We start from the raw sequence: 27,698 nt of genomic DNA on the forward strand, positions 1-27,698 counted from the left end.
GAGTTTCAAGTGTGTCCACTAAGGGAAAAAAGAAGGTTGTACAACAAAGCCAAGCAGACTGCATATTGTGGTATAAGAAAAGGCCAGGTAGTAATCTGTTATGTCTACACACAACTACCAGGAGCATATGGTGCTCAAATTTGGTCCCCAAGATTTGAAGGCGATAAACGAACCATGAAAAGAGTGCAAAGGTGGATAACAAAGATGGTTTCAGGACTATACAATATTAGTTATGAAGATAGGCTCAGGGAATGTTTGCTGCAGAGTTGGTAGATAGGAGGAGAGGTGATATGATTGAGACTTTTAAACTGTTGAGAGGTAGTTACAGGGTTTGACAATGGGGAGTTCTTTCGCTTGGTGGAACAGCAGGAAGAAGCAATGACAAGGGGCTATCCCAGGAAGTTGCAAAAGGAAGCTGTGAGCAAGAGTGGTTTCTTTGCATGGAGGGTGGTTGAGCAGTGGAATGCACTGGCTGATAGAGTGGTAAGAGCAAGAATGGTCAATGAGTGGTACGATAGACTGTGTTTCCTAGGAAGGACCTCCACAATCAGGCTTTTAACTTCATGTAGGCCTGAATAATAATAATAATAATACTAATATATGAAGGCTGCCATATAACTTAACTCATATACAGGACTTCATTTTCCCTATTTTATCTGTTACACACTTAAATAAAATAGAACAATGAAACTGATATAATGTTTGCCCAGTCAACTCAGCTATCTGTTGGCATAGTCTCATTGCTTCAGGAGTGTAGCTATTGCTAATGAAGGTATTGGGCACTCTTAGCTCTCTTGCAGAGAATCATTCCCTGCAATATTTTTCACTTTACCTTGCTTGTCCAAATGACCGCTTTTCTGAAATTGGAAAGTCATCATTTGGACTAGCAGTTATAACTGTTAGTATGGACTGCTTTTCTACACGCTAAACAGAGTACGACGGTGGTCTGAAAAGTTCTCGGCCTCAACCATAGATGGCAACACTATCGGCAAGAGATTTTTTCTAAGTTGGTACATCTGTCATAAGCATCCATGTGAAATTGCAAGTCAATCTATCAAGTAGTTTGTTTTATATAGCTGTCTAAAGCAAAAAGTGTTGTCTGTATCTCTTGAAATGAATAAAATTGAGTATTGTGAGGTTAAAAATCTTTGTAAAAGGTTTAACGGCAAAAGAAATTCATTCGAAGATTATGGGGACTCTTCTCCTTCATTTTCGACAATTAAGAAATGGGCTGCCGAGTTTAAATGTGGCCGTACTAGTCTTGAAGATGATTCACGTGAAGGACGTCCAAAAAGTGTAACAACACCAGAAATCATTGATCAAGTGCACAATATGGTATTGGATGACTGGCGAGTCAAAGTGCGGGAAATTGCTGAGACTATGGGCATTTCAAAAGAACATGCAGGATATATTTTGCATGAAGAATTGCATATGAAAAAGCTTTGTGCAAGATGGGTAGTGTGCTTGCTCACAGCAGATCAAAAATGCACACGCATGAAAATCTCTGAAAAGTGCTTGGAGCGTTTTAACAAGAATAAAACTGATTTTGTGCATCGATTTATACTATGGATGAGACTTGGATTCACCACATTACACACCAGAATCCAAACAGTCAAAACAATGCAGAGAAGCTGGTTGTTCAGCGCCAAAGAAGACAAAGTTGGTTCCATCAGCAGGAAAGGTCATGGCATTGTATTTTGGAATGCTAAAGGCATTTTGTTTATTAATTATCTTAAAAAGGGTAAAACAATAACCAGGGAATATTATTCTGATCTTTTAACTAGACGAAAAAATTCATGAGAAAAAACCCAATTTGCAGAAGGAAAAAATCATCTTTCATCAGAACAATGCGCCTGCCCACAAAGGTGTTTTGGCAATGGGAAAATTAATGGATCTGCACTATGAATTGTTGGAACATCCACCTTATTCCCCAGATTTGGCTCCCTCTGACTTCTGTCTCTTCCCAAAACTACAACTCTTCCTCATTGGTCAGCATTTTTCTTCAAATCAAGAGGTGATTGCAGCTGTAGAAGGGTATTTTGCAGATCTTACTGAGAACCAACAGGGGCAGGATAATGGCGCTGGAGCATCGCTGGAATAAATGCATTAGTCTTAAGGGAGATTATGTTGAAAAATAAAAATAATTTAGAAATTATAAATTCTTGTGATTCAGAGTGGCTGAATCACAAAATGACTTTTTAGTCCTACAGACCAGGGTTTCTCAAACTGTGTTCCGTGGTGTTTCTAATTTTAGTTTCTAAGCATTTTTCATGAAAAGATATTTTATAGTAGAAATATTCTGATGAGAATAACATTCGAAAATATGTCGAAAAGCTCAGACCCAGAATGCCTAATAACATCTGTGTATCGTTAATTTTCACACATGGAAACCTTTCAACATTTGGGAAAGGGAATACCACCGTTTATGACTGGTCATAAAAACTGCCTGCAAGCCGATTACAACAATGGGTGTCATGTTCTCAAAACTGAACAAAATAACATCTGTGTCACAAATATCAGTGATCAATCAGCAAGGAAGTATAAAGAAAAATTTTCCACTGAATTGAAGATCGATATAGTCAGTATCAGCTTCTCAAATCTGCTAGTTCGTATTGCAGTGTGTAAGTGCTTGTTCTGAAACCAGAGTGCCGTGATTTTTTTTAAAGTAATAAGAATACAGATTTTAATTCTAATATGAATAAGAGACAAGGCATTTTGTTTCATTTTGGTATTAAGAAATCTCTCATTGAAGGTGTTTGTGATGGAATAGATAGTGAGTCACCTGCCTCAAGCCTACAAAAATCTCCAGGATGTACAAAAAGAGGGGAAAACTACCAGCACATAGGAGAAAAAGTCTGCATTCACTTGTAAGTAATTATAATATAAATCTTTGGTGATCAGAAAAGGATATGTCAATGAAAATCAGCACAATTTAATTTAATTGATGTTTAATTAATTATCAATTAATAATAAAAATATGCTTAATTATTAATTAATATATTACAAATAACCAAGGTGTTCCATAAAAATTTCAGGATTTGTGAAGTGTTCCATCGCAGAAAAAGTTTGAAAAACCCTGCTATAGACCATGAAAAACATAGTCTATAGGACTAAAATTTTATGGCAAATAAACATTTCATGTAAGTTATTCTAGTTAATAGTAATATATCACAAAGTTTCAAAAAGCACATTACTGGAGACATGGATGACATTTAAAGTAAGAACAAATAATGCTTTTATGAAGCTGGATTAAGTTTTAAAAGAAACTGAAAGTGACTACCAATTCACCTAACTGAAGAGTACTGATATCATTTAAAAAAATAGCTGTAAATTTTCTTACCACTTTGCAGAATTTCTGAAAGTAGTGAAAAACATTGCAAAGCTATGAGCAGAGTTTGTAATGAGTGGAAAATGATACCAATCAGCTGTTTTCCACTCACACTTTAGAAGGAAACAGTGCATTCTGTATAAGCTGCCAATACATTGAATCAATTTGGAAACATCTCTTGTGTGGAAGAAATAAAATCATAAATTAAAGATGCCAAGAAATTATATTTAATCCTTTATCCAAGTGTAAGCAAAAAAGTTTCTGCATGAAATAACTTCATGACTGGGAACTCACATATAGTGACTAATGACTTCACATCACTTGCCTTAGTATCCCATAATGCAAAGCACATATCCTTACAGACATGTATAATGTCACATAATATGGGATGGTCACTACCAGACTAGTTTTGACCTTTATTCAAGTATCATCAGCAGAAACCAGACCCAGAAGTGATACCAAGGTTGAAGTAATGCAGAAGTCATATTTCCATATACAAGTAGCCACAAGGTGTCACACCTTACTACTAAAATCTTCTGGATTAGAGATAGATGTTGCAAGTGTTTCTACTTAGTTATACTATAAATGCATGGCATTATACATGTCCGTAAGGATATATGCTTTGCATTATGGGACACTAAGGCAAGTGAAGTAAAGTCATTACCTCTATATACGAATCACCAGTCATGAAGTTACTCCATGCACAAACTCTGTTCGCTTACACTTGGATAAAGGATTAAACTTTCCCTTCCCAGTCTGATTAAGTGATCATACTACCTCGAGTAATTCTTCTCCCATTCTGAATGAGAAATAAGACAAACCAACTAGGCTAAAAACCATGTCAAGTTCCTTGCTAATATTTTTATTTATATGATTCTGCCATTGATAACATCTGTTCAACCTAATATTTTCAAAACTTATACATGTACATAGTTTGATTAACTTATTTCTAACTCAGCTCTTTGATCCATAAATTAAAATTGGTATGTACGTCTTGTATATGGGTACTTTGCTCATTTTTCTTATTCTATTTTCACACACACACACACACACACACATTACTCCCACACATGAGAGACAGAGTTAACTGTCAACCATTAACACTGCATATTTTGTACTGTGTCCTCATTGAAAATCAGGTTCAAAATGAAGCTGTTTTCAATATTCCTGCCTATTTTTAGTCTTGTTACTGATTTTCCATGCAAAATTTGTTATAGTTTTTTTTTTGCTTATTCAAACATGTTAGGCAGGATCTCAAAGGTGTATTGAACTATCTAAAGTTTGGAGTACCTTTCTAAAAATGGTGGAAAAGATATTCCTTGACCTTTGGGGGTTACAACTGTGCAGCAAAAGTATGTCTCCATAGCAGTAAAAAAAAAGTTTCAGAATTATTAGTATATCTGAATTTTTTGTGCAGATAATGTTACACAAAAGGAATTAAATTGTTAATTTTAATGTCTAATAAGCTGTCAGAATACTTAAATTTCAAAATGTCAAATGAATACCATTTACATTTCATGAGAAAATTCCACACAAAATCTGCTATTTGCAAGCTAGCTTTTATCACCCGTCTGAAAAATATCATAAAACTGCCTGCAGTAAGAGAAAAGATCAAGCTCTTCAGAGAAGCAATGATACACAAATTAACTCATTTCAGAATTAGAAACTGCCCACTTCAGTCTTAGATGATAAAAGATACTGTATGCTTACTAAAAAAAATAAACAAACAAATGGTGCAGGTGTGAATCAATGAAAGATATACACACACTTGTGAAAGCCTCTTCTGAATAAAGTAATAGTTTCATTGACTGTTCTTAAGATATGAATGCAATAATCCAAAATTATATTGATTCAAAGGGCAAATTGACTTTGAATGAAAAATACTGCAAAAATAACTTACTCAATACTTCCCTTACATGGTAGTGCTAATATGACATACTGTTAAAAAAAAAAAAAAAGGTCGAAGCAACATATAAACTCTCACACTAGCTTCACAGATACAAATTAACACAGAATTTACCATTCTATACTCTTTTTCAGGTGATATTTTGGAAGTAAAGAAATATACTAAAGGCCATACCACTTCCAAAGGTACAGGGATATTCGTTTGCTGTTACTATGGCAACAGTGAAACTTATTGCATCGGTAACTAAGCACACGAGTAGAAAATCTCCTAAAAGCCATCACTGCCCAAATCACACCATTCTACACATAACATTATGATTGCTAATATGAAATTGCATAGCCAAGATGACTCTATACGGCTGTGTGCCTTTGGATTTTCTGGAATTAACTGATAGGATGTAACAAAGTAGATGCCATACAGTTTATTAAAAACTGGCTAAGATAAGCAGTGATTGTTTACATTATGAAGTGAACTTCACTCGTCACAATGCACATGGCATATTTTATTACAATAATATATACCAAAACACACTTATCCCTTCGTTAATTTAATGAGGAAACTCCTCAACACCACTCAGGCTGTGGGTAGTATCATCAGATTTTGCATCTTCACTAAATACAGATTCAGAGCTGTCATCTACCAGGAAACACATTTTCCACCTAATCTATCATTCCATCAAGAGCCTAGAATTTTTCTTCTTCAATAACATGGGTTATGCAACTTTTCCATGTGGACTCTGTAATTTTTTGAAATCCTTCCATGATCAGTCTTTCAACATCTCTGAAATTTTGAAAGTTGTATTTTTAGCTGCAACATGCCCCTTAATTTGTGTCCAGATGAGTTCTATGGGGTTCAGTTCATAATGGTATGGTGAAAGATGAATAACTGTGTATCCTTTCTGTTCGCCAATACTGTCAATGTGATATTTTTGAAACTGACTCTTGACATATCAGAAGTAAAACCGATTCCTTTTTTTATTCAGCCACATCTGATCATTTTTGCATGTAGCCTGAAATGGCACATTTTCCAGTCGGACAGAACGGTAAGGCGCATTGTCCATTACAGTAACACTGTTAGGCTCATGTTTGGCAAAAACATGTTCATAAACCAATGTTCATAGTGCTTTCCATCCATTTCCTTATGATAATCACCTTGTGATTTCTGCACTCGTAAAATTTCAAGGGGCCCGGTACAAATCTGTCTTCGCTGCCAGCGTGCGTTATGATTAAATGAGACCCCTTTCTGTTTAGTGCTTTCAGGCCTGTCATTAATCTCAACAAAAATGCTTGATGAGCACTTTTTACTGTCGTGTCCTGGAGAACTTTAGTGCAGGTGTGCCAGGTTTCGTCTGTATAATAAATTTTTTGTCCCTCATGACGATATTTACTGATAGAATGCAAATACTGGCGACGTCATAAAATTATATCTTCCCTTTCCGGTAATTCGATCAATGCTTTCTTGTGGCATAAACAAAACCAAGGTCCTTTATCAAGTAGTAAGTTGTTATTAATGAAATGTGAGGGTGATCATCACTGTTTACAGTAGTCATTACTTTATGTATTGTAGGAATTTCGTTCTTTTGGAAGAAATCGTACACTTTCTGATGAGTTGCTGACAGCATAAAGTCATCGTATTTCACTGAGTGTGTGAGTAGTCTTACAGTGCTAGGCTTCTTCTTCTCTGGTGTATGCAGTTGTCTCATCGTGGTGAGTTCCTTCTTAATGCGGTATACTGTCGTATTGCTTACACCTATCAGTTCCGCTGTTTGCTTCACAATATTGCCCAGTTTCATCAGGATTTCTCGTCCGTAAACCAATGTAAACATTTAGTATGATGTGGTTTTCAAAGCTTATCAAAGGTTTGTCTTTAGGATGTATTACTAATTTAGGACTACCACTAGTGGGAATACAAGAGCCAACACCACCAGTCATCTCCGCCATGTTTAGGGTAAAGTCGGCAGAGACCACGTGATAGATAATTACATTTTCCAAAAATAAGTTACAGGGAACTTATTTTTGGAAACTGTAACAATTTAATGGTATGAAACATAATTCTAGCATCAGCAAGTAAGGAAGTACTAAAATAATTATATACAAAGTGCAACACGATGTGATAATATAAAAAATTTAAATAACTATTTCATGTAGCATAAGCCTATATATAATATGAATGGTAAGAAAAGCTGGAAATGTAGTTTATTCCGCTACTTCCAAGATAACCTGAAAAAAGAGTATAGGTGTTCACAGAATATGGTAACATTATGGAAAAGCATGATAATTTGGACAAACAAAATGTCTGACCTTGACTGGAATAAAAGATTGATTGTATTAACTTCAATTGAAAAAATGTGGCATTACATAAAATATGCTATAATATGTTCACTGGGAAACAATCCACACAATTTGCAAATACAGGACTTTTATTAAAACGTCTCATAGCAAGTCTTTACTAGGAATTACAATAATGTCTTATTACATCAGATCAAGAAATATTTAATAATATAAACTGGACAAACCTTGGTATAAAAATTAATAACAGAAACTTAACACACCTAAGATATGCAGGTGACATTATAATTTTTGACAACACTCCAGAAGACCTATATCATGAAAGCAGAAGAGTCAGTCTAAAAATAAACAGAGAAAAAAACTAAAATCATGTTTAATCATTTTGTAACACCAAAAAAACATAATAATAGAAAACAATCTCTTGGAAACAGTCTCTTCACATACATATTTAGGTCATCTCATTGATCTACACTGTGGACACCAAAAGAAAATAAATAGAAGAGTTCAACTTGCCTGGAGTGCAAATTGAAAAGCATTTTTTAAAACAATGATGTCCCACTCTGTTTAAAAAGGAAGACATTTAATCAGTGTGTATACTTCCAGTCATCACATATGGTTGTGAAACTTGGTCTCTAACAAAAGCACTGGCAAATAAACTAACAACTCAAAGAAAAATGGAGACGTTGATGCTTGGCATCACATTAAAAGATAAGAAGCAAAACACCTAGATAAGAAGCCAGACTCACATCGCTGACATCATTCTTCATCATAAGTGACTAAAATGGAAATGGGCCAGACATCTATCCCAAAGAGAAGATGAGTGATGGACCACCATACTAACAAACTGGATTCTTAAAAAGGGAAACGAGGCCGAGGACATCCTAAAAGAAGGTGGAGTGATGAATTGTCAAATTTTGTTGGGGAAAATCTTGGGTCAACCACTGCCAAGAACAGAGAAAGGTAGAAAGAACTAGAGGAGACCTTCGTCCAGCAGTGGACAGAAAATGGCTGAAAAGACGAAAACATCAGATAAGAATCACAGCCAAGATCGAGGGAAATAATTAGTTTTCATCAGGCTTACTCACCTTTATATGCAATCTTCTCAGTATATTGTATTTTGTGACAAAATGTCAAGCATAAGTAAATCATTTCATTCAAAATTTCCATAACTAAACAAAATCCAAACATTCAAGCATGAAAGTCTATCTCTAATAATAAATTATTGTTTCTTTGATATCATACTTACCTGGAGAGTCAAAAAACGAAAGAAAAATCTTTGCAAAGCTATTTGTTTCAAAACACTTCGATACTTCCTGCTCGGATAAATTTCCACAATACACACGGTAAAACTCTGCTAATACGTCAATCAGCTTTAGTAGTAGCCTTAGCATTTTATGCTATAAACATAATAGCCTTAATGAACTTGTATTCAATAAAATATAACCACACATGTCAAATTTTAATCAAAAGGAAATATCAGCATATTCAAAGTTACCTCCAGGATACTAATTCACTGATAAAGTATACACAATCAACTCACTATAGCAAAGTTCTAGGAACCACATGATTATTTTGTTATAGTGAATAGTTTGCTCTAATGGAAGTTGTTTAGCATGGCATTGTATTGATAGAGCAGTGGTGTTCAACCTTTTTTACTACACGAGCTACTTTTCTATAAAAAGTTATTCAGTGATCTACTCTCTTTATGTAGATCACGTTCCCCCAACCTGATATCTGATTACGCACAAATAAACAACTAAAAAAAATACACAACTAAAAACTTTATTTGTGTATTTAAAAATGTATTTATCACTTTTAATTATTTTAATACAACAACAACAAAAAAAAAAATATATATATATATATATATATTGGAATAAAATATTTATTTATCTATTTTGGAAAACCAAAGTTAGAAAAAACATCAAGTTGATTACAAACTCACAAGTTACAGGAAATGCTGGTTGATTAAAAAAAAAAAAGTTAATGTGAAATTTGGCATTGTTTGGACCTCGCAATATTTTCATAGTCAAGTTGATATGAAGAAGTGGCCAATTGCAGATAATCATCCAAATGATTGTTTGTAATTTGGTTTCTTAACTGATTTTTTATGACGGGCATATTTGAAAAACGGATTCTGACAAGTATGTTGATCCGAAACACAACAGAATTTTTCGCGCAATATCAGTTAATATTGGGAATTTTTCATGTGCATACTTCCAAATGACTTCTTTGTTTATTTATTTTAAATGTTTATTATCTCAAGTTCTACTTCAGCTTGGTTTATATCAATCAGCCCACTAATTTTATTTGAAATTTCTATGATGTTCAAGTTTTCTTGAAATGGATTATTGATAAAAGATACAATCATTTCAGTTTTATTAAAATCTTAATCTTGAATTTATTTCTTCCTCAACTAATTCTATTTCACAAATAAATTCTTTTAAATCATAGCAAAGCATTTCTTGATTTTGTTTAAAAATTTTTAACAAATATGGGAGATGTCTAAATTCGCGGTTATTTATATTTTTCTTGAATAAAAGTAAGTATTGTTGAAAGTTTTTAGTAAACTTAACATGTCAATTAAATTTTTATCTCTACCTTGTAACTCTAAATTATGGATAAATATCTCCTTTTTCATCAAGAAAATTTTTTATATCGTTAATTAATACAAGAAATCTTTCTAAACATTAACTTCTGCTGAGCCAGCAAACACTATTGTATAACAGAAGTTCCCTATCTTCATCTGCCTGTAATTTAAATAACCGCCATTGCAGGGCTTTTCCTCGAACAGATTTTACAATTTTAAATGTAATATCCAAAACAACTTTTGTGTTTAATCTTTTACTACACAGTACTTGTTGGTGAATAATACAGTAATACGCAAAAAATCTGGATATAGTTCGCCCACTGATTAGAGATCCTTCGACACTTCTGCGCATCTCAGAAAAAGGAGAATCCATTCCGATAATAGGGTAATCAGTCCGTATAGTGGGATGAGTTGTTTATTATTACCGGTTGGAAAATTAACTTTTCTTTTATGATTATTGTAGTTAACTATGTTGCTTGTATAACAGTTGGAAAATTTTACCTATAAAGCACGTGATTTCACATGTTGGCGACCAATTCGGACGTCCTTCATTTCTTTCTCCCCTTCAGCATGAATCGACTATTCTTGGAAAGACGCGAAACAGGGACCTACAAACGGTGGGCAAACTATATCTGTCATCGTTTTTACATGATGAAATGAAGCCTGATTTATTACCTATCATTGCAGGAGCACCATCAGTAGTAATAGACACAAGTTAAAAAGCGGAAGTTTGTGTTGTTTCACAAATTCATCAAATGCCAAAAAAAATGTCTGCTCCCCTAATCAGGCTTCCCAATAATGGTATAATTTTCAAAAGTTCTTCTTTACTTGAATAATATTGAAATACCATGCGAATAAATACCATTAACTGAGCAATATCAGTGAAGTCGTTTGATTCATCAAATTGTAATGAAAACGCAACACACTGGTGAATGTCTGACATTAACCTGGCCTGGAAACTTTCTTCCAGCAACTGGAACTCTTCTTTTCGGCAATTTGAAACCTTGTCTGTGGCCTAGAAGTAGTCTCTCTCTAGCAACATCTCGAACCAAGAAGCTCCTTTCTGGAAGCAGGAAACTCCTCTCTCATGCAACGTGGATCCAGGCAGTCTCTCTGACGGCAACTCTGGACCAAGAGCCTCCTCTCTGGCAGCAATTCTGGAACCGGGACCCCTTCTGCTCGTTTCAGTCCCTTTTTATTAGGCCTCCTATGAGACTTCGCATTAAGTATGGCAATCCGCAAAGAATCGGTATGGTTCTTTCATCTTAAGTTTCAAGTTCAGTACGCCTTTTGTTCTCCTCCGCTTTCGTTTGATTGTAATTGCCGGCCATCGGAAAGTTGTTTGAACTCTTTCTGACTGACTTCGGAGATGTTTACACTTAGAGCCTGCAAGCCCTTCTCATACATACAAGTTTCAATAACAATCTTTCTAATGCCGCACATGTACAGCTTTGGTGACAAAAAAATTGCCTTTGTTTTTACACTCTAACATATTCTTATTAAAGCAGTATATACACAGTTAGCTTCAAATATTTATAAAAATATCTAATACAAACTATACAGAGACAAACAAAGTTTATTTATTTTTTACAATATTCACAAAAATTGATGTAATGTGCTTTGGAATATTTAATATTTAAGCTACAATCGAGTTGTTACACTTTGCTTATAATCGTATTCACTCAGCTCGCTGTTTGACTTCCACTGATCCAAATTAATTCATTTACACGGACTTATAAGAAAATTACTGATTTGACAATTTTAACGAAATATAAATAAACAATAGCAATACGCTTAAAGCGAATTAAAAATAATACAAAATAATGATAAATAAAATATTATGTTTTCAGTTTTAATTAAATTTGTAAGTAAGGAGGAATACACAAGAGATCGACTGGTTGAACACCCCTGCTATAGAGCTTTGGTGGGGATTTCAATAATTTCTTATAATGGTGTTTACTACAGTGAGAGTCACTGTAGTAAACACCACTGTAGTAAACACTGATGGGTAAGAGCCACTTGCAAAGTGACTCTATTCCGCTTACCACGGTGATCCTTAATTTTTGGCTATAATTATTCGGGGGGGGGGGGGGAAGGGTAATTGTTCTCATGCACTCTTCCTAAACAATCAGAATAGTTACACTTAACAGTTTACTATGGAAAAACTGATTTTAGACTAGGTTGGCAAGTTCTCTTAAACTACGTGTTTTAAAACCTTCAGAAAAAATTGCCTTTCATTGCTATATGTACATAATGATATTGAGAATGCAAACATTCTCAGTATCACTAAATCACTTAAGGAATTGACAATGTAGATACAAATATAAATTAAATTACACTTTAATAAATATTTCTGATATTTCAGCAACGTCACATTGCCATCTTCAAAAGGAATTTACAAAAAAAGGCACGTAGGCACTACAACACAGTAACTGAGAATGAAGTAATGAAGTTATTGTTCTCCTAAAAGTCCTGATGGTGAACCCCTAACAGGCTAAGTAGGTGTTCTTGGCCCATTGGGGTTGAAGGTCTGCTGATGTAAGCCTCCCAAATTGGGGCAGTCTCATACAACCAAGTTTTTGTTGAGGTTTGGAGAGTTTCTTAGGGCTGAGGCAGATTCCATAAATAGTCTTTCGAATTTGTATTTGCTACGGTGTATTACTGTAGCTTTCTTCCACCGTATTCTGTCGCGTGTATCCAGAGCATGGGTCTGCAAGACCAGAATGACTGTACTTGTGAAAACGGATGTAGTCCTTGTGTTCCAAAAATTCTGATATTCGCTGTTCTGCCTGTTTGGCCAAAGTAAGACAGTTTTTACAGCTGCAAGGGACCTGGTATACACCAGGTAGGTCTAGGGGAAGTGGTTGGCTTTAGTGGAGTAGATAAGGGATGCCAATTTTCCTGTATGGTCTATTAACAGGAGGTTCAAGTCATGTTTTTTTAAGATTTTGATAATTTTTTCCAAGGTGCCTCGGATGTAGGGAATTGGTGATGGATTTAGAGCAATCCTTGTTGTGGGGGGGGGGGGGGGTTGCCATTGGATGAGAAAGTGTTGAGGATGTGATTTAGTTCAGTGTTTACGGACCATGTCGTTAGAACAGATTAGTTGAGCCCTGTTGTATAGTGTTTTCACCACTCCATATTGTTGTGAGGGGAGTGGGTGGGGGGGAAATTGTTGGTGAATGTACCTGCCTGTATGGGTGAGTTTTCTATAAACTGAGAAAACCAAGGTTTCAATCAGGCTGAATGGTGACTAGTGTGTGTCTAGGAAAGGGAGGATGCTGTTTTCTCCTTTTTCCAGGGTGAACTTGATTCTGGGGTGGTTGTTTAAGTGTGTTAAGAAGGAGAGGAGTTGTATCAGAGCCATGTGGTCAAATAGGGAACACATCATCAATGTAGCGAAGTCATATGGTTGGTCGTTGTGGGGCCAGAGGCTAAGGCTTTTTCTTCAAAGGTCTCCATAAAGAAATTGGCCAAGGGTGGGGACAGTGGTGAACCCATGGCTGTCCCCTGTATTTGTCTGTAGAATTTTCCTTGCCAAACAAAATAGCTTGAGTTCACTGTGAACTGAAATAGGGGCTGAGATATCGGGGAGAAAATTTTAGCTTGGATTAGCTCTAAAGTTTCCTCGAGTGGAACATTTGTGAATAAGGAGGAGACGTCAAAGCTTACATTATGTCAGTAAGTTGAAGTGTAAGATTTTCTATGCTGGCTTTGAAAAGTGGGGCTGAGTTTTTTGTGTCGATGGTGTGTTGCCAGTATAGTTGTGTGTGAGCGCTTTGGCCAAATGTTTAGCAAATTTGTATGTGGGGGAATCAATGCCATCCACTATGGGACGTAATGGCACATTTTCTTTATGTATTTTTGGGAGTCCATAAATACCAAGGGGGGGGGGGGGGGGGTAATCTATTGGTAACTTCTACAGGCCAAGAACTGACTTTCTTTTGTGAACTTTCACAAAAAGCTCTCCGTATCTATAACCACACCAGCTGCGCTTTTCTTCGGGAATAAATCGCCACCACATGGTTTCTCTTAGCGGACATTAACAAAGCTATTCGTCCTTTTGAAGAAGAGCTTTCATGCACTTTAAATCACGAGCTTTGGTCAATTTTACATGAAGTCTCGTGTACCGCTGCAGACAAAGAATTTGAAAAAATACATCGAGAGATGAAAAAATTAAAAAAATTAAAAAAGAACTGTACCGTCAATCCAAAACTTCCTACCAACACTGTAATTAACCTTTCTTCAGTCACCCTGAAGTACTCAACGCGCTTTCACGTGGCCACACCTTCGCCATTGCTCCCAGAAAAATACCTAGTGAGGATATTTTGATCCAGATCGAATGTGGAATTCGTCATCTTCCAAATCAAATCGCCAACAGTGTAAGACTGGATGTAGCTTGTGTCCTCTCCAAAGCAAGACCATCAAAAACCAACACAGAATATAAAACTCTGCAGGAAATGAGGAATAATAAAGAAATAGTTATCACCAAAGCAGATAAGGGAAATGCAACTGTAAGTTGCATTTCCCTTATCTGCTGTAAATGCAGCCCAAAAGGACTACATAGGTAAGCTTAATGCTCTTCTATTAGATTGGGCTACTTACCTCCCTTCCGAATACAATCCCACCAACTCACAAAACTTCACAGGCTCCTTAAGAAAGTCACTTCTTAGCCTGTAGAAGTTATCAACATATTAAAGCCGTTTAACTCTATACCCCCCCCCCCCCGTATTTATGGACTCCCAAAAATACATAAAGAAAATGTGCCATTACACCCCATAGTGGATGGCATTGATTCCCTCACATACAAATTAGCTAAACATTTGGCCAAAGCGCTCACAAAGTATACTGGCAACCCATCATCACACAGAAAAAACTCAGCCCACTTCAAAGCCAGCACAGAAAACCTTACACTCCAACATATTGACATAATGGTCAGCTTTGACGTCTCCTCCTTATTCACAAATGTCCTGCTCAAGGAAACTTTAGAGCTAATCCAAGCTAAATTTTCTCCTGATATCTCAGCCCTATTTCAGTTCACAATGAACTCAGGCTATTTCATTTGGTAGGGAAAATTCTACAAACAAATAGAGGGGACATTCATGGGTTCACCACTCTCCCCACCCTTGGCCAATTTCTTTATGGAAATCTTTGAAGAAAAAGCCTTAGCCTCTGTCCCACAAAAATCAACCATATGACTTCGCTATGTTGATGATGTGTTCCCTATTTGGCCACATGGCTCTGATACACTCCTCTCCTTCTTAACACACTTAAACAACCAACACCCTGGAAAAAGGAGAAAACAGCAGCCTCCCTTTCCTAGACACACTAGTTACCATTCAGCCTGATGAAACCTTGGTTTCCTCAGTTTATAGAAAACCCACCCATACAGGCAGGTACATTCACCACCAATCCCCCACCCCCACAGACACACAACAATATGGAGTGGTGAAAACACTATACAACAGGGCTCAACTAATCTGTTCTAATGACATGGTCCTAAACACTGAGCTAAATCACATCCTCAACACTTTCTCAGCCAATGGCTACCTCCCCAAAAAAATTCAAAAAATATTGAAACCTACAAACCCCCCCCCTACAACAAGGATTGCTCTAAATCTATCACCATTCCCTACATCTGAGGCACCTTGCAAAAAATTATCAAAATCTTAAAAAAACATGACTTGACCTCCTGTTACAGACCATACAGAAAATTGGCATCCCTTATCTGCTCCACTAAAGACCAACCACTTCCCCTAGACCTACCCGGTGTATACCAGGTCCCTTGCATTTGTAAACTGTCTTACTTTGGCCAAACAGGCAGGACAGCGAATATTAGAATTTCGGAACACAAGGACTACATCCGTTTTCACAAGTACAGTCATTCTGGTCTTGCAGACCATGCTCTGGATACATGCCACAGAACATGGTGGAAGAAAGCTATATTAATACACCGTAGCAAATACAAATTCGAAAGACTATTTATGGAATCAGCCTCAGCCCTAAAAAACTCTCCAAACCTCAACAAATTTGGTTGTATGAGACTGCCCCAAATGTGGGAGGCTTATATCAGCAGACCTTCAGCCCAACGGCCAAGAACACTTACTTAGTCCGCTAGGGGGAACCATCAGGACTTTTAGGAGAACAATAGCTTCATCACTTCATTCTCAGTTACTGTATTGCAGTGCCTATGTGCACATGCCTTTTTTGTAAGTTGGCAATGTGACGTTGCTGAAATATCGGAAATATTTATTAAAGTGTAATTTAATTTATATTCGTATCTACATTGTCAATTCCTTAAGTGATTTAGTAATGCATAACCAACGTATAAGCCTGTCTACGAGAATTCTCAGTTCCTTGAGAAAAATTTAATGGAACAGAAAGCTGTACTGTACTGCTGGATCAAACTACTTGATATTCATGGAACGGTTAGCATCCATTAAAGTCATATCCTGTATCTATAACAAAAATGATTTATTGTAGGTATAGGAATTTTAGTGCATGGTCTAGTCAAATAATTTAGAAGATGAAATAGCTAGCCATCTTAATCCTTGGTTGCAATTTTCCATTTTCTTTATTATTATTATTATTATTCAGGCCTCCATGGAGTCAAAAGACTCATCACGGGAGGTCCTTCCTAAGAACATAAAGTCTGTCAAGACTCATCGAGGGGAGGTCCCCCCCCCCCCCCCTTAAGAAACACAGTCTATCATACCACTCCTTAAACTCATTGACCATTCTCGCTCTCACCACTCTATCAGGCAATGCATTCCACGGCTCAACCACCCTCCATGCAAAGAAACCACTCCTCACCCTCTTTCTCACAGTTTCCTTTCGTAACTTCCAGGGATGGCCTCTTGTCATCGTTCCTTCCTGCTGTTCAACCAAGTGAAAGAACTCCCCAGTGTCAACCCTGTAACCACCTCTCAACAGTTTAAAAGTCTCAATCATATCACCTCTCCTTCTTCTATCCACCAAACTCTGCAGTGCACACCCCCTCATAACTAACATTGTACAGTCCCGACACCTTTTTTTGTTATCCGCCTTTGTATCCTTTCCACAGTTAATTTATCCCCTTCAAATCCTGGGGACCAAATCTGAGAACAATAGTAAGTGTAGTCTGATCAGAGACTTATACAACAGAATGATAACCCTTTTATCTCTGCAGGTCAGTGTCCTGCTCATAATTGCAGCAATCCTCTGTGTTACCTTCACCACCTTTGCAATATGTCCCCTAAATTTCAGGTTTCTATCAATCATCAACCCCAGATCTCTTGTTTCCCCAACTTCCTCCACTATAACTCCTCCCATAGAGTATGCAGCATCCCATCGATGTTTCCCAAACCTCAGTACCTTACATTTTGCTGCATTAAACTGACACCCCCATTCATTTGCCCATCTATCTAGCTTATTCAAATCCTCTTGCAGGGCTACCACATCTGCACTATTACCAATAATCCTTCCCAGCTTCGCATCATCCGCAAACAACTGAATATCACCTTGCGATCCACTGGCAATGTCATTGATAGAAAGGTTAAACAATATAGGTCCTAGTACTGAGCCCTGTGGGACCCCACTTGTAACCCTCTGTCTCCTTGAAACTGCTCCACCATACACAACTCTCTGATACCTATCAGACAGCCAATCCTGAATCCAGTTGATCCATCTGACATCCAGACGCCTGTGTTGCAACTTAAATATCAGCTTATCATGTGGCACCCTGTCAAATGCCTTTGCTAAGTCTAAGAAAATTGCAGTATATGCCTTTCCCTCATCTAATGTTCTTATAACTTTATTATAAAAGGCTAGCATATTGCTAAAACAAGAGCACCCTTTCACAAATCCATGTTGACTCTCACAGATGACATTACCCTCATCTGCCCAGTACTGTATACGGTTCCTCACTACTTTCTCCAAGATCTTAACAACTACTGACGACACACAGACTGGTCTATAATTAGACACTTCCAGTCTGTTACCACCCTTATGCAATGGCACTATCTTACCTTCCTTCCATTCCCTGGGCACCTTTGCCAAAGCCAGACTTTCATTGAAAAGCCAGGTTAGAGGCACTGTCAGTTCCCTAGCACATTCTCTCAAAACTCGTGGTGAAATACCATCCAGTCCCAAAGCTTTATTGACATCCAGAGTTCTCAGTATCTGAAACATACTCTCCTCCTGTACCTCTAAACCTCAAACCTGACTAATCCCTCTAGCATTAAAACTGACACCTCCAGGATGAAATACTCCAATCAAGTGGTCATTGAACAATTCCACTATATCCTCTGCATCAGTCACTCTATTCACATTTTTATCCCACAATATCATTCTTCCACAGTCATTTCTCCCCCTATTGGCCACATAACTAAAAAATTCCCTTGGATTTTCTTTGGATCTTAGGGCTAATCTCCTCTCATATTCCGGTTTCGCTTTCCTTACCACACTAGTCACTCTTCTGGCCTGTGTCTTATATTCCTCACGCATCCTCTCTTCACCTGTCTCCTTATATCTCTTCCATAGCCTCTTTTTCTCATGCAATTCCTGTTTAATATTGTTTTTCATCCACTTTACTCCAAATTGTGTCCTCTTCTTCACTCGTAGAATACAACTTACCATTGCTGCTAACAAATATTCTTTCACAATTTCCCATGCACTAACGATATCCCGGCCTTCCAATTCCTCCCTCCATGAAACTTCCCAAAGTTGACGTCTAAGACTATTATAATCACCTGCATTATAATTCCACATAAGTTCCCGTCTCTTTGATACTCCTGCATGTCTATTCATTTTCCAAGTCAAAACCTTTAAAATATACTTTAAAATATGAAGCTGTCCCACATACTAAAAGCTAAACTATATTATCTGCAACTTAATTTAATAAAAGACATGCTACCTAATAGGAAAACTAGTACTAAAACTACGGCAAAGTATGGGAAAAAAAAATTAAAAAGGTCCTGATAGTTAAAAGACTGAGAATTGCTATTAAAATTATTGAATGAGTTACTATTTGATCACATTTTCGAGGATGAAGTGGTAGATTTTTATAAACTGTTTAAACAAAGAAGCTTCAGTGTTTTGGACATTAACTAATTAAATTGTCTCATCTAACCTAAAAAATTAGAGTAGGCAAAGAGGCACTTTCAATTCTTTAAAAGTTCTCTTAGCTTTTCTAATAGCCAACTAAGTTGGACAATGAAGCATTCTAGTTACACACAAAAAAATGTATCATCAAGGAAATGAAAGCTGCTTACATTTAGTTTCAAGTGGTGTGCGAGATCCCCCCCCCCAAACATCCAGAAATCCTACTTCTGACTAAACATGGTATTTTTTCCATGAAGCCATTCTGACCTTCAAATAAGCATGGTTGTAATCTGACTTTCCTTGCAGTAGACAATAAAAAAAATGACATATCTAATCACAAAATTTTAAATGTCTGTACCAATAATAAGATTCAAACACATAGCCTGCAGGTCAGAAAACTATCAACAGTAACTTAAAAAAAATAAATCCCCTACACAAAAGGTTTCAAAACTTATAATGGAATGAGAAGTTAGTATGGAGAGTCTACAGCCAAACAATATGTGGATGTGGACCATCATCTGCAAATGTCCATACATGATTAGAGGGAAGCGGAGGAATAATGGTAGACAGTTCAGGGGAGCAGTATCCATGAAAACACCTATAGAAAAAAAAAAAAAATAAGCAATGCAGAAACAGAGAATGTATGGCTAAGTGATTAGTCATGTATTAAGTGAATAGCTCTTCTGGAGACAATATAACATTCTGAGAGAGTTCTTTGGGGCACCACCCCAGATGTAAGAAGAATATTTTAAGGGTCACAGATTTGGGATTTATAGCATTAGGATTAAGCAGAAGACAAGTAATGTTTAGAATAAAAAAAAAGGATACTAAGATTTTTATAGGCTGAAGAGGCTATGGACATGATATGTTTATGCCATGGAAAGTCAGTCCAAGAGAGGAAACTGACTTGGTTAGTTAGTGAGTAAGGTCATCAAAGGTGAGGGAGAGTGAGGAACATCTTTCTTCCATGAAATAAGGTGGGATTATGTTTTGGTAGTATTAAAATTTACTAAATTATGTTTTCCCACCTTTAATGAAAGCTTCACCTCAATGTGGTAAGGAAGCCTGCATGCACCAATGACCTCAAGAGCTATACCAGCAGTAGCTAAGCTACTGGTAGAACCTCTCAATCATTGACAGGTCAAAAGTAGGTGTTAGACTAAGAAATAACCCGGTCCTCCAGTTTGAGGATTTTGCGTAAGGCTGGTTGGTTACCTTACCAAGTAAATATCTCTAACGCAGATGCTTCAAACTGGAAAATTCATTAATTATATTTGGTTTAATCCTTTATCCAAGTGTAAGCAAACAGAGTTTGCGCCTGAAGTATTTTCAGGACTGGGGCAACTTGTGGCAAAGGTGGTATAACTTCTCATCGCTTGCCTTAGTATCCCATAATGCAAAGCACATCTCCTTGTGCATATGTATAATGATATGCAATAAGGGAAGGGTCACTACCCAGACTGGTTCCAACCTTTATTGAGGTCTTATCAGTGGGAGCCAGACCCAGAGGTGGTGATACTAAGGTGGAAATAATGGAGAAGTCATATTTCCATATACGAGTTGCCAAAAGGTGTCAAACCTTATTATTAAAGTTCTCTGGATTAGAGATAAGTTGATGGAAGTTTTTTCACTTGGCTATGCTACCAATTATATATTTGGTTTAATCATTTATCTAAGTGTAAGCAAACAAAGTTTTTGCCTGAAGTATTTTCAGGACTGAGGCAACTCGTGGCAAAGGTGGTCTCATCAGTGGGAGACAGTAACTTATCCATCAACTTATCTCTAATCTAGAGAATTTTAATAACTCATATATGGAAACATGACTTCTCCATTACTTCCACCTTAATATCACCATCTCTGGGTCTGGCTCCCACTGATGAGACCTCAATAAAGGTTGAAACCAGTCTGGGTAGTGACCCTTCCCTTACTGCAAAGCATTATACATGTCTGCAAGGTGATGTGGTTTTCATTATGGGATCCTAAGGCAAGTGATGAGAAGTTATATCACCTTTGCCACGAGTTGCCCCAGTCCTGAAAATACTTCAGGCACAAATTTTGTTTGCTTACACTTGGATAAAGGATTAAACCAAATATATAATTGGTAGCATAGCCAAGTGAAAAAACTTCCTGGAAATTCATTGGACAGAAATAACAGATTACGACTGGGAAAGGATAAAGGTAATCTTGGACATTTTAAAAGTAGCTATGTGGAATGCAAGAAGTATAATAACAAAGGAATTAGAATTAGTAAAACAATTAAACCAAAAATATTAATATAGCTGTGACAACATAAACAAAAAAGAAATTCACAAACAAAAGGATATAGATAGAGGGAACAAAAAATACAGACGGTTATACTATGTTATATATTAGAGTAGACCAACATAGTCTGAGAATTCTGAACATATCAGAGCTTGGAGTGGAGTGACCATTTTAACTGATAATAAAGGGAAAAATAGAATACAATTTTGTAAGTGATCAAATTATAACAGTTAAATTAAAAACAAACAGAAGCTAGTTAAATATCACAGGAGCCTATGCCCTGAATAAGGTAGAAAAGAGAATTCTGAACAGCTTTAAGAGGAACTATAAAACCAGATTACATATATATAATAAAATCACTATATTAGTAGCAGGAGATCTTAATGCTAGAGTTGGAAATAATCCAATTCCAAATGTTTTAGGTAAATATGGAGACATCTGCATAAATAACACCGGTCAAGAAGACTTCTGCAGTTCAACAATTTAAAAATTTTGTTTTTTCTAAATATATATATATATATATATATACATACTTGGGATGGTAGAGAAACAAAATCTATAACTGACTATATCATACTAATCTGAAACTAGCTCCACATATAAGAAATGTATCTGTTTACAGAGGAAATGAAATATTTTCAGATCATTATTCAGCAGTTTCTAAAATAGAAATACTAACTAAATGAAAAAAAAAAAAAAAGGGACACAAAGTATGCCTATTATAAGAAGAATGCATTACGATGCTATGTAAATCACAATTAGGAGATAACCTAAAAGAGGCTAAAATTATTGAAGTATAAGAATGGAAAACTAATACAGATAATTCATAAGGCAGCCTCTTAATTACTTGGAAAGAAACAAAATTTTAAAAAGAAAAACAAGTAACATATAAATCACTTTAAAAACAAAAGAAATAAAGCTAAAACCATAATAAGGAAAGCCCACCAAGATTCTTGAGATATTATATTTATTAATAAAATAGAAGATATACATAGAGAAGAGAAAGTGAGTAAATTAAATAATGAAGAAGGAAATACAGCACAAATCAACATAATACAGGAATAACAATGGATAGAACATAAAAATTTATGGTATGATCCAAAATTATTAATAGAAAATAATAATAAAGAAATTGGTATTGATATAGAACCAATTATTATCTGAGACCTCCAGGGAGCAAGGACTCATCAAGGGAGGCTGTAAATTACCCAACCGATATATACCTTCCCTTAAATTCATTTACACTAGATGCTCTCACTACCCTGAAGGGCAAATTATTCTACTCACTCATTGCTCTCTGGAAGAAAATCCTAGCTCTTACCCCTTTCTTGACTGAGAACAACCTTAACTTCCATGGATGCCCTGTGTTCTCTCCCCACCTTCCATATAACGAAACATTTCACCCATTCAAAAGTTTATAGTTTACTCTATCATATCACCCTTCTTTCTGCTGTTAACCAGTCTGCAATCCACATATTCACAATCTGTCCTCATAATCTAAATTCCATAATCCCTTGCATCTTCAGTTTCTGAAGATGCAAGGGATCTCTTCTTTGCACCCTTTCCACAGCTTCTTTATCCTGTTGGAACCCAGGAGACCAAATCTGCACATAGTAATCGAGGTGTGGTCTTATCAAAACCTTATAAAGAGGCAAAATTACTTCCTTATCCTTACAAGTCAAGGTTCGCTTCAACATAGCAATTATCCTCTGACTGTATTTGCAACTTTTGCTATGTGACCTTTGAACTTTAAATTCTTATCCACCAATACACCAAGATCCCTTGCATCTTCAGTTTCTTGTAGCATAATACTACTAATATAATATGCTGCTGGAACTCTAATCACGCCAAAGTGCATAACTTTACACTTATTAACGTTAAACTGAAGGACATTTTCGTTTGCCCAGATTTCCAGTCTATTCAAATCATTTTGTAATTGCTGAATATCAGTAGCATCCCTGATTGCCCTGCCTATCTTCGCATCATCAGCAAACAATTGATTGCAAATCTGATGATAGACCCTGCTCGATGTCATTAATGAATAGGTTGAACAATAATGGCCCAAGGACTGAACACTGAGTTACACCACTGGTTATTTATTTATTTTTTTTAATTATTAATCTTTGTACTGGTTATGGGCAGTACTACCGTTACATCACATCCAGAACAATAATGGCCCAAGGACTGAACACTGAGGTACACCACTGGTTATTTATCTATTATTTTTTTTAAATTATTAATCTTTGTACTGGTTATGGGCAGTACTACCCTTACATCATATCCAGACAACTCGTCCAGACTTGATATAGGCCTAAGCCTTTACAAGTGTTTTACCCTATGCCTGTTCTAGTTATCATTGTAGTCATTCTCTGTTGGCAACACCATGCCACCAGTGTGCCATGTAGGGCCCTCGAGGAAAGAACTTTTATATCCTTCTGTGTAAGTCCAAGCTATTTCAAGTCTTTATAACTATCTGAGCTCCATACACCATGTAAAGAAATGGTGGAACTGGTAAACCTCGGAGTTGCCCCATGCTTTTCCACGTATCTTACCTCCGTGGGATTACGTAAACCTGTAGAGGTCCTATAATGTGGTTCCACTGCAGTCTCCACCTTTGTTCTTAAAGCGGTTGTTCAGAATGGAGACCATGGTGTCATACCTCCGCACACGGCCCCCTTGGGAGAGGACGCAACACTGGACTATATGAGACATGTCTCACTGTAGTGGCAGCCAGCCCTACAGTTTGAGTCGTCACTACCCCATTGAGCTGTGCAGGCTTGAGTGGGCAGGGCATTGATCCTCATCCTGATAAGGTCAATATAATCAAACCCAGGGAGAAGTCTGGTGCCATCCCTTACCCAAACATGCTGGGGAGGCACTAGATACGACTCTTTTAAAGGAGCACCATCTACAGAAGAGTGCAGCAGAGATGCCCATCTCTTGAGTTCTGCAGGTGTTGACTCAATTAAGGTACCTTGATAATGGGACCAGCCTTTAGTCCGCCTAAAGCCTTCTTGTATTAATGGGCTACAGAAAGCTTCTCTGCAGATAGGGGAAGAAGATAGTTCTAATTTCGCGACAGTCAAAGGCGTGGGATCAACCATCTAAGTGATGGAACCTTGAGCCCGCTGTCCTTCACCCTGGCGTGGAAATATGCAGTAGGGATGCCAGGCAGCAGTCGGAGCCATGATCTCACAGCTGAATGGGACAGTACCAAGATATATGTCCTACTAAGCACCAACTTGTGGTAAAAGTGAGGTAGGAAATAGTGGGAAAGGAGAAACAGTCTTTGCTGGGGCTTGAGAAGAGCTTTCCTCAAAGAAGCGATCCCAGCTTCTATGATAGAAGGGACAGAAGACCTTCCCTTTGGGGTGAATATGATACCAAGGTATCTCCACTCTTTCAGGATGGTCAAAGCATGCAACGGCCTCCTGTGCAGGGGGGGGGGGGACTCTATAGTCTCGACCTTAAGCTTCATGTCACAACCAGAGGGACAAGAACTAAAGAGCAGGACTTCTCTACATTAATAGAAAGGCCTTGAATTGAGAGAAAGTCAACTGCCCGGATAAGGAGTTCCTGCAAGTTTACCTTAGTAGAGGCTACGAGAATAAAATCATCAGCAAAGGCCATAGCATTAAAGGAAGAGGCGCCTAGAGAGTAGCCTATATGGCTAGGAAGAGAGTGAAGAAACTCACCTATGACGCAGTTAAAGAAAAGGGGAGATAGAGGATCATCGTGGCGAACACCCTGCACTGTGGGAATAGAAGTCGCACAGGATCCTGTAGTGATAGCGATGGAGCCCCCCAAGTATAGCTCTGTAACATAGGAAAGAAAGGGTTCTGGACATTCAGCAATAGACAGCACTTGAAGGAGAGCAGGAAGGGAGAAGCTATCAAAGGTCTTTTGGAGGTCCAGCAATGCCATATATAGAGGCTTAAGGCGTCGGCAGGAATCAGAGAGAAGAGAAGAAAGAAGATATACATTCTCAGCACAGTCATCAGAAGGGACAAAAGCTCTCTGTCTATAATCATGCTGTATATGTTGCTGAAGTCGTTTAACTAAGATTTTATGATACAGTCTAAGTATCACAGGGGAGATGGTAATAGGTCTAAAGTCTGATGCACAGCTTGAAGTTTCTTTCTTTGGAATGAAGATAGTTCCTGAAGCACGTAGGTATGGTAGTATTGCTTTACTGGAAAGGAGAATGTTCAATAAGTCTTAAAGAATCTTCAGGAACACATTCCGAAGCCTAGACACAGAAAAGCTATCAGGTCCGGAGGCAGAGAAATTGGATGGAAGAGCTGCTTTGATCTCCTGGATGGAGACAGGCATATATATTTGAAGGGCAGGAATAGACCTCAATATCGTAGCACGGTCATCATCAGGGAAGTGGAGCAGAAAGGACTGTACTCCAGAATCTAACAAAATCATGCAAGTTTGCTAGAGGTAGAGGGGAAGCACCATCAAGGATGGTTTTAGCACAATGCCCTCTATTCTTTGTATAGAGGGCCTGCATAGCTGCATAGGCCCTCTTCCTCTGCTTCCTATTTGACAAAGTCATTGTAGAATGAGACGTAGGCTGATGCTGATGAGTCATCAAGTGTTCGGAGAATTCAGTATGGAGGTAGTTATTTAACTGATCTGTGATATCCATTCCCAGAAGGTGAGTCTGGATGAGAGATTAAGAATTTGATGGTTATATTTGGAAAGAGGAGGATCATTGAGGGATGATGTCAGTCTGAGAATCAAAGCCTCTTCTTCACAGCAGGATGGTGGCTGGAAGATGGAGAGGCAGGGACAGGAGATACAGAGATGTTACCTGTTCCTACCTGTGGCGGATGGTCTGCCAATTCTTGAACTAAACTTTGTAATTGGCTTTCCATCTATGACACTTGATGGCATCCAAAGATCTTAATGGCAACACCTTAAATAAAGCCTCTTTGATTTTCTTTATCCCTCGAGCCGTCAACTCGATCTCATGAGCAGCGAGGATCTTTTCGACTTCGGCAGTCCAACGTGCTTTGACGTGCTCAGTTCTCACTGCAGTGTTGGCTTCGGCTGGATGTTTCGAGATGCGATGCATGCCAAGGCCGACTGTGGTGGAGAATGCACCATTGCAGACCTGACATACGCACGAAGTGTCTGAGATTTGGAACTCCTTGACCGCCAGAACATGCATGATGAGAACTTGAAGAAATGGGTTGATGATAGTCCTTTCTTTTAACTTTCTTCCTGAGGACGCCACTGGGACAGGTGGCAGGATCACCTCCAAACAAGACACAGACATCTGGAATCACACTCTATGAGTTTCCTGGCTCCGGCCTATAAGAGTCGGAGCATTCATCTGATGAGTTATTGCAAGCGAAGAAACTTAAATATATAAACTTGATATCTGTCTGTCAACCATTCCGTGATCCAAGCCAGTAGATTACATTCCAACCCATATTCTCCAGTTTATGCAACAGCTTATCGTGTGGTATCCTATCAAATGCTTTAGAAAAATCCAACATTATCATAGTGTATCCATTCCCTTTATCCAACTCGGGCATAACATCGTTATAAAATATGAGCAAATTGCTAAAACATGACCTTCCTTTAATAAGCCCATGCTGTTCCCTTCAGAGTATAGAATGCTTGTTAACCCATTTCTGTATGCGAGTTCATACCAACTTCTCTAACATCTTCACTACCACACCAGAGATACTAATAGGTCGGTAGTTAGACACATCCGTTTTTGCACCACCCTTGTGAACGGAACTATCATACATTCCTGTGGTATCGATTCCTGAACTGAGACTCAAGTTATATGAATGTGTGAAAGACCTAGCCAATTCAGTTGAACATTCCTTTAGAAAATGGGCTGATGTTCCATCTGTCCATATTGACAAATTCTTATCCAGGTAATGCAAGAGATCTTCAACCTCATTTTCATGAACCTCTAACTCTTCATCCAACGTAGCAGTAGCACTGTGCACCATGCTACATATGCCTGGTTGATATATCTTAGCAAAGTGAGCACTCATTAACTGAACAATCACTTTAGCTTCTGACACTTGTGTACCATCTGCATTCAATAAAGTTATTCTTCCACATTCTTTCTTTCTTTTGCTTGCGGGATAACGATAAAATTCTTTTGGATTTCCTTTAGCTTGCATGGCCAATTCTTTTCATACTCCGTTTCAGCTTTTCTCACAATACTTGTTACTTTTCTGGCATGAGCTTTATATATTTCATAACTCCTTT

At 37.4% G+C, this 27,698-nt stretch overlaps 1 protein-coding gene across 2 annotated transcripts in view; it reads right to left on the reverse strand.

The window, feature by feature from the left end:
• Positions 1-27,698, reverse strand: part of LOC150102038 (uncharacterized) — a 266,372-nt gene that overhangs the window by 65,096 nt on the left and 173,578 nt on the right. For both annotated transcript variants that reach the window (XM_090400132.1, XM_090400133.1), the window contains exon 10: positions 8,769-8,919. In XM_090400132.1, coding sequence (XP_090256258.1) covers positions 8,769-8,919 — 151 coding nt within the window. The remainder of the gene's footprint in view (positions 1-8,768; positions 8,920-27,698) is intronic.

Source organism: Typopeltis vanoorti, chromosome 11 (assembly GCF_054136105.1).
Source record: "Typopeltis vanoorti isolate ZY-2024b chromosome 11, IOZ_Tvanoo_1.0, whole genome shotgun sequence".
In the NCBI taxonomy this organism is placed as follows: domain Eukaryota; kingdom Metazoa; phylum Arthropoda; class Arachnida; order Uropygi; family Thelyphonidae; genus Typopeltis; species Typopeltis vanoorti.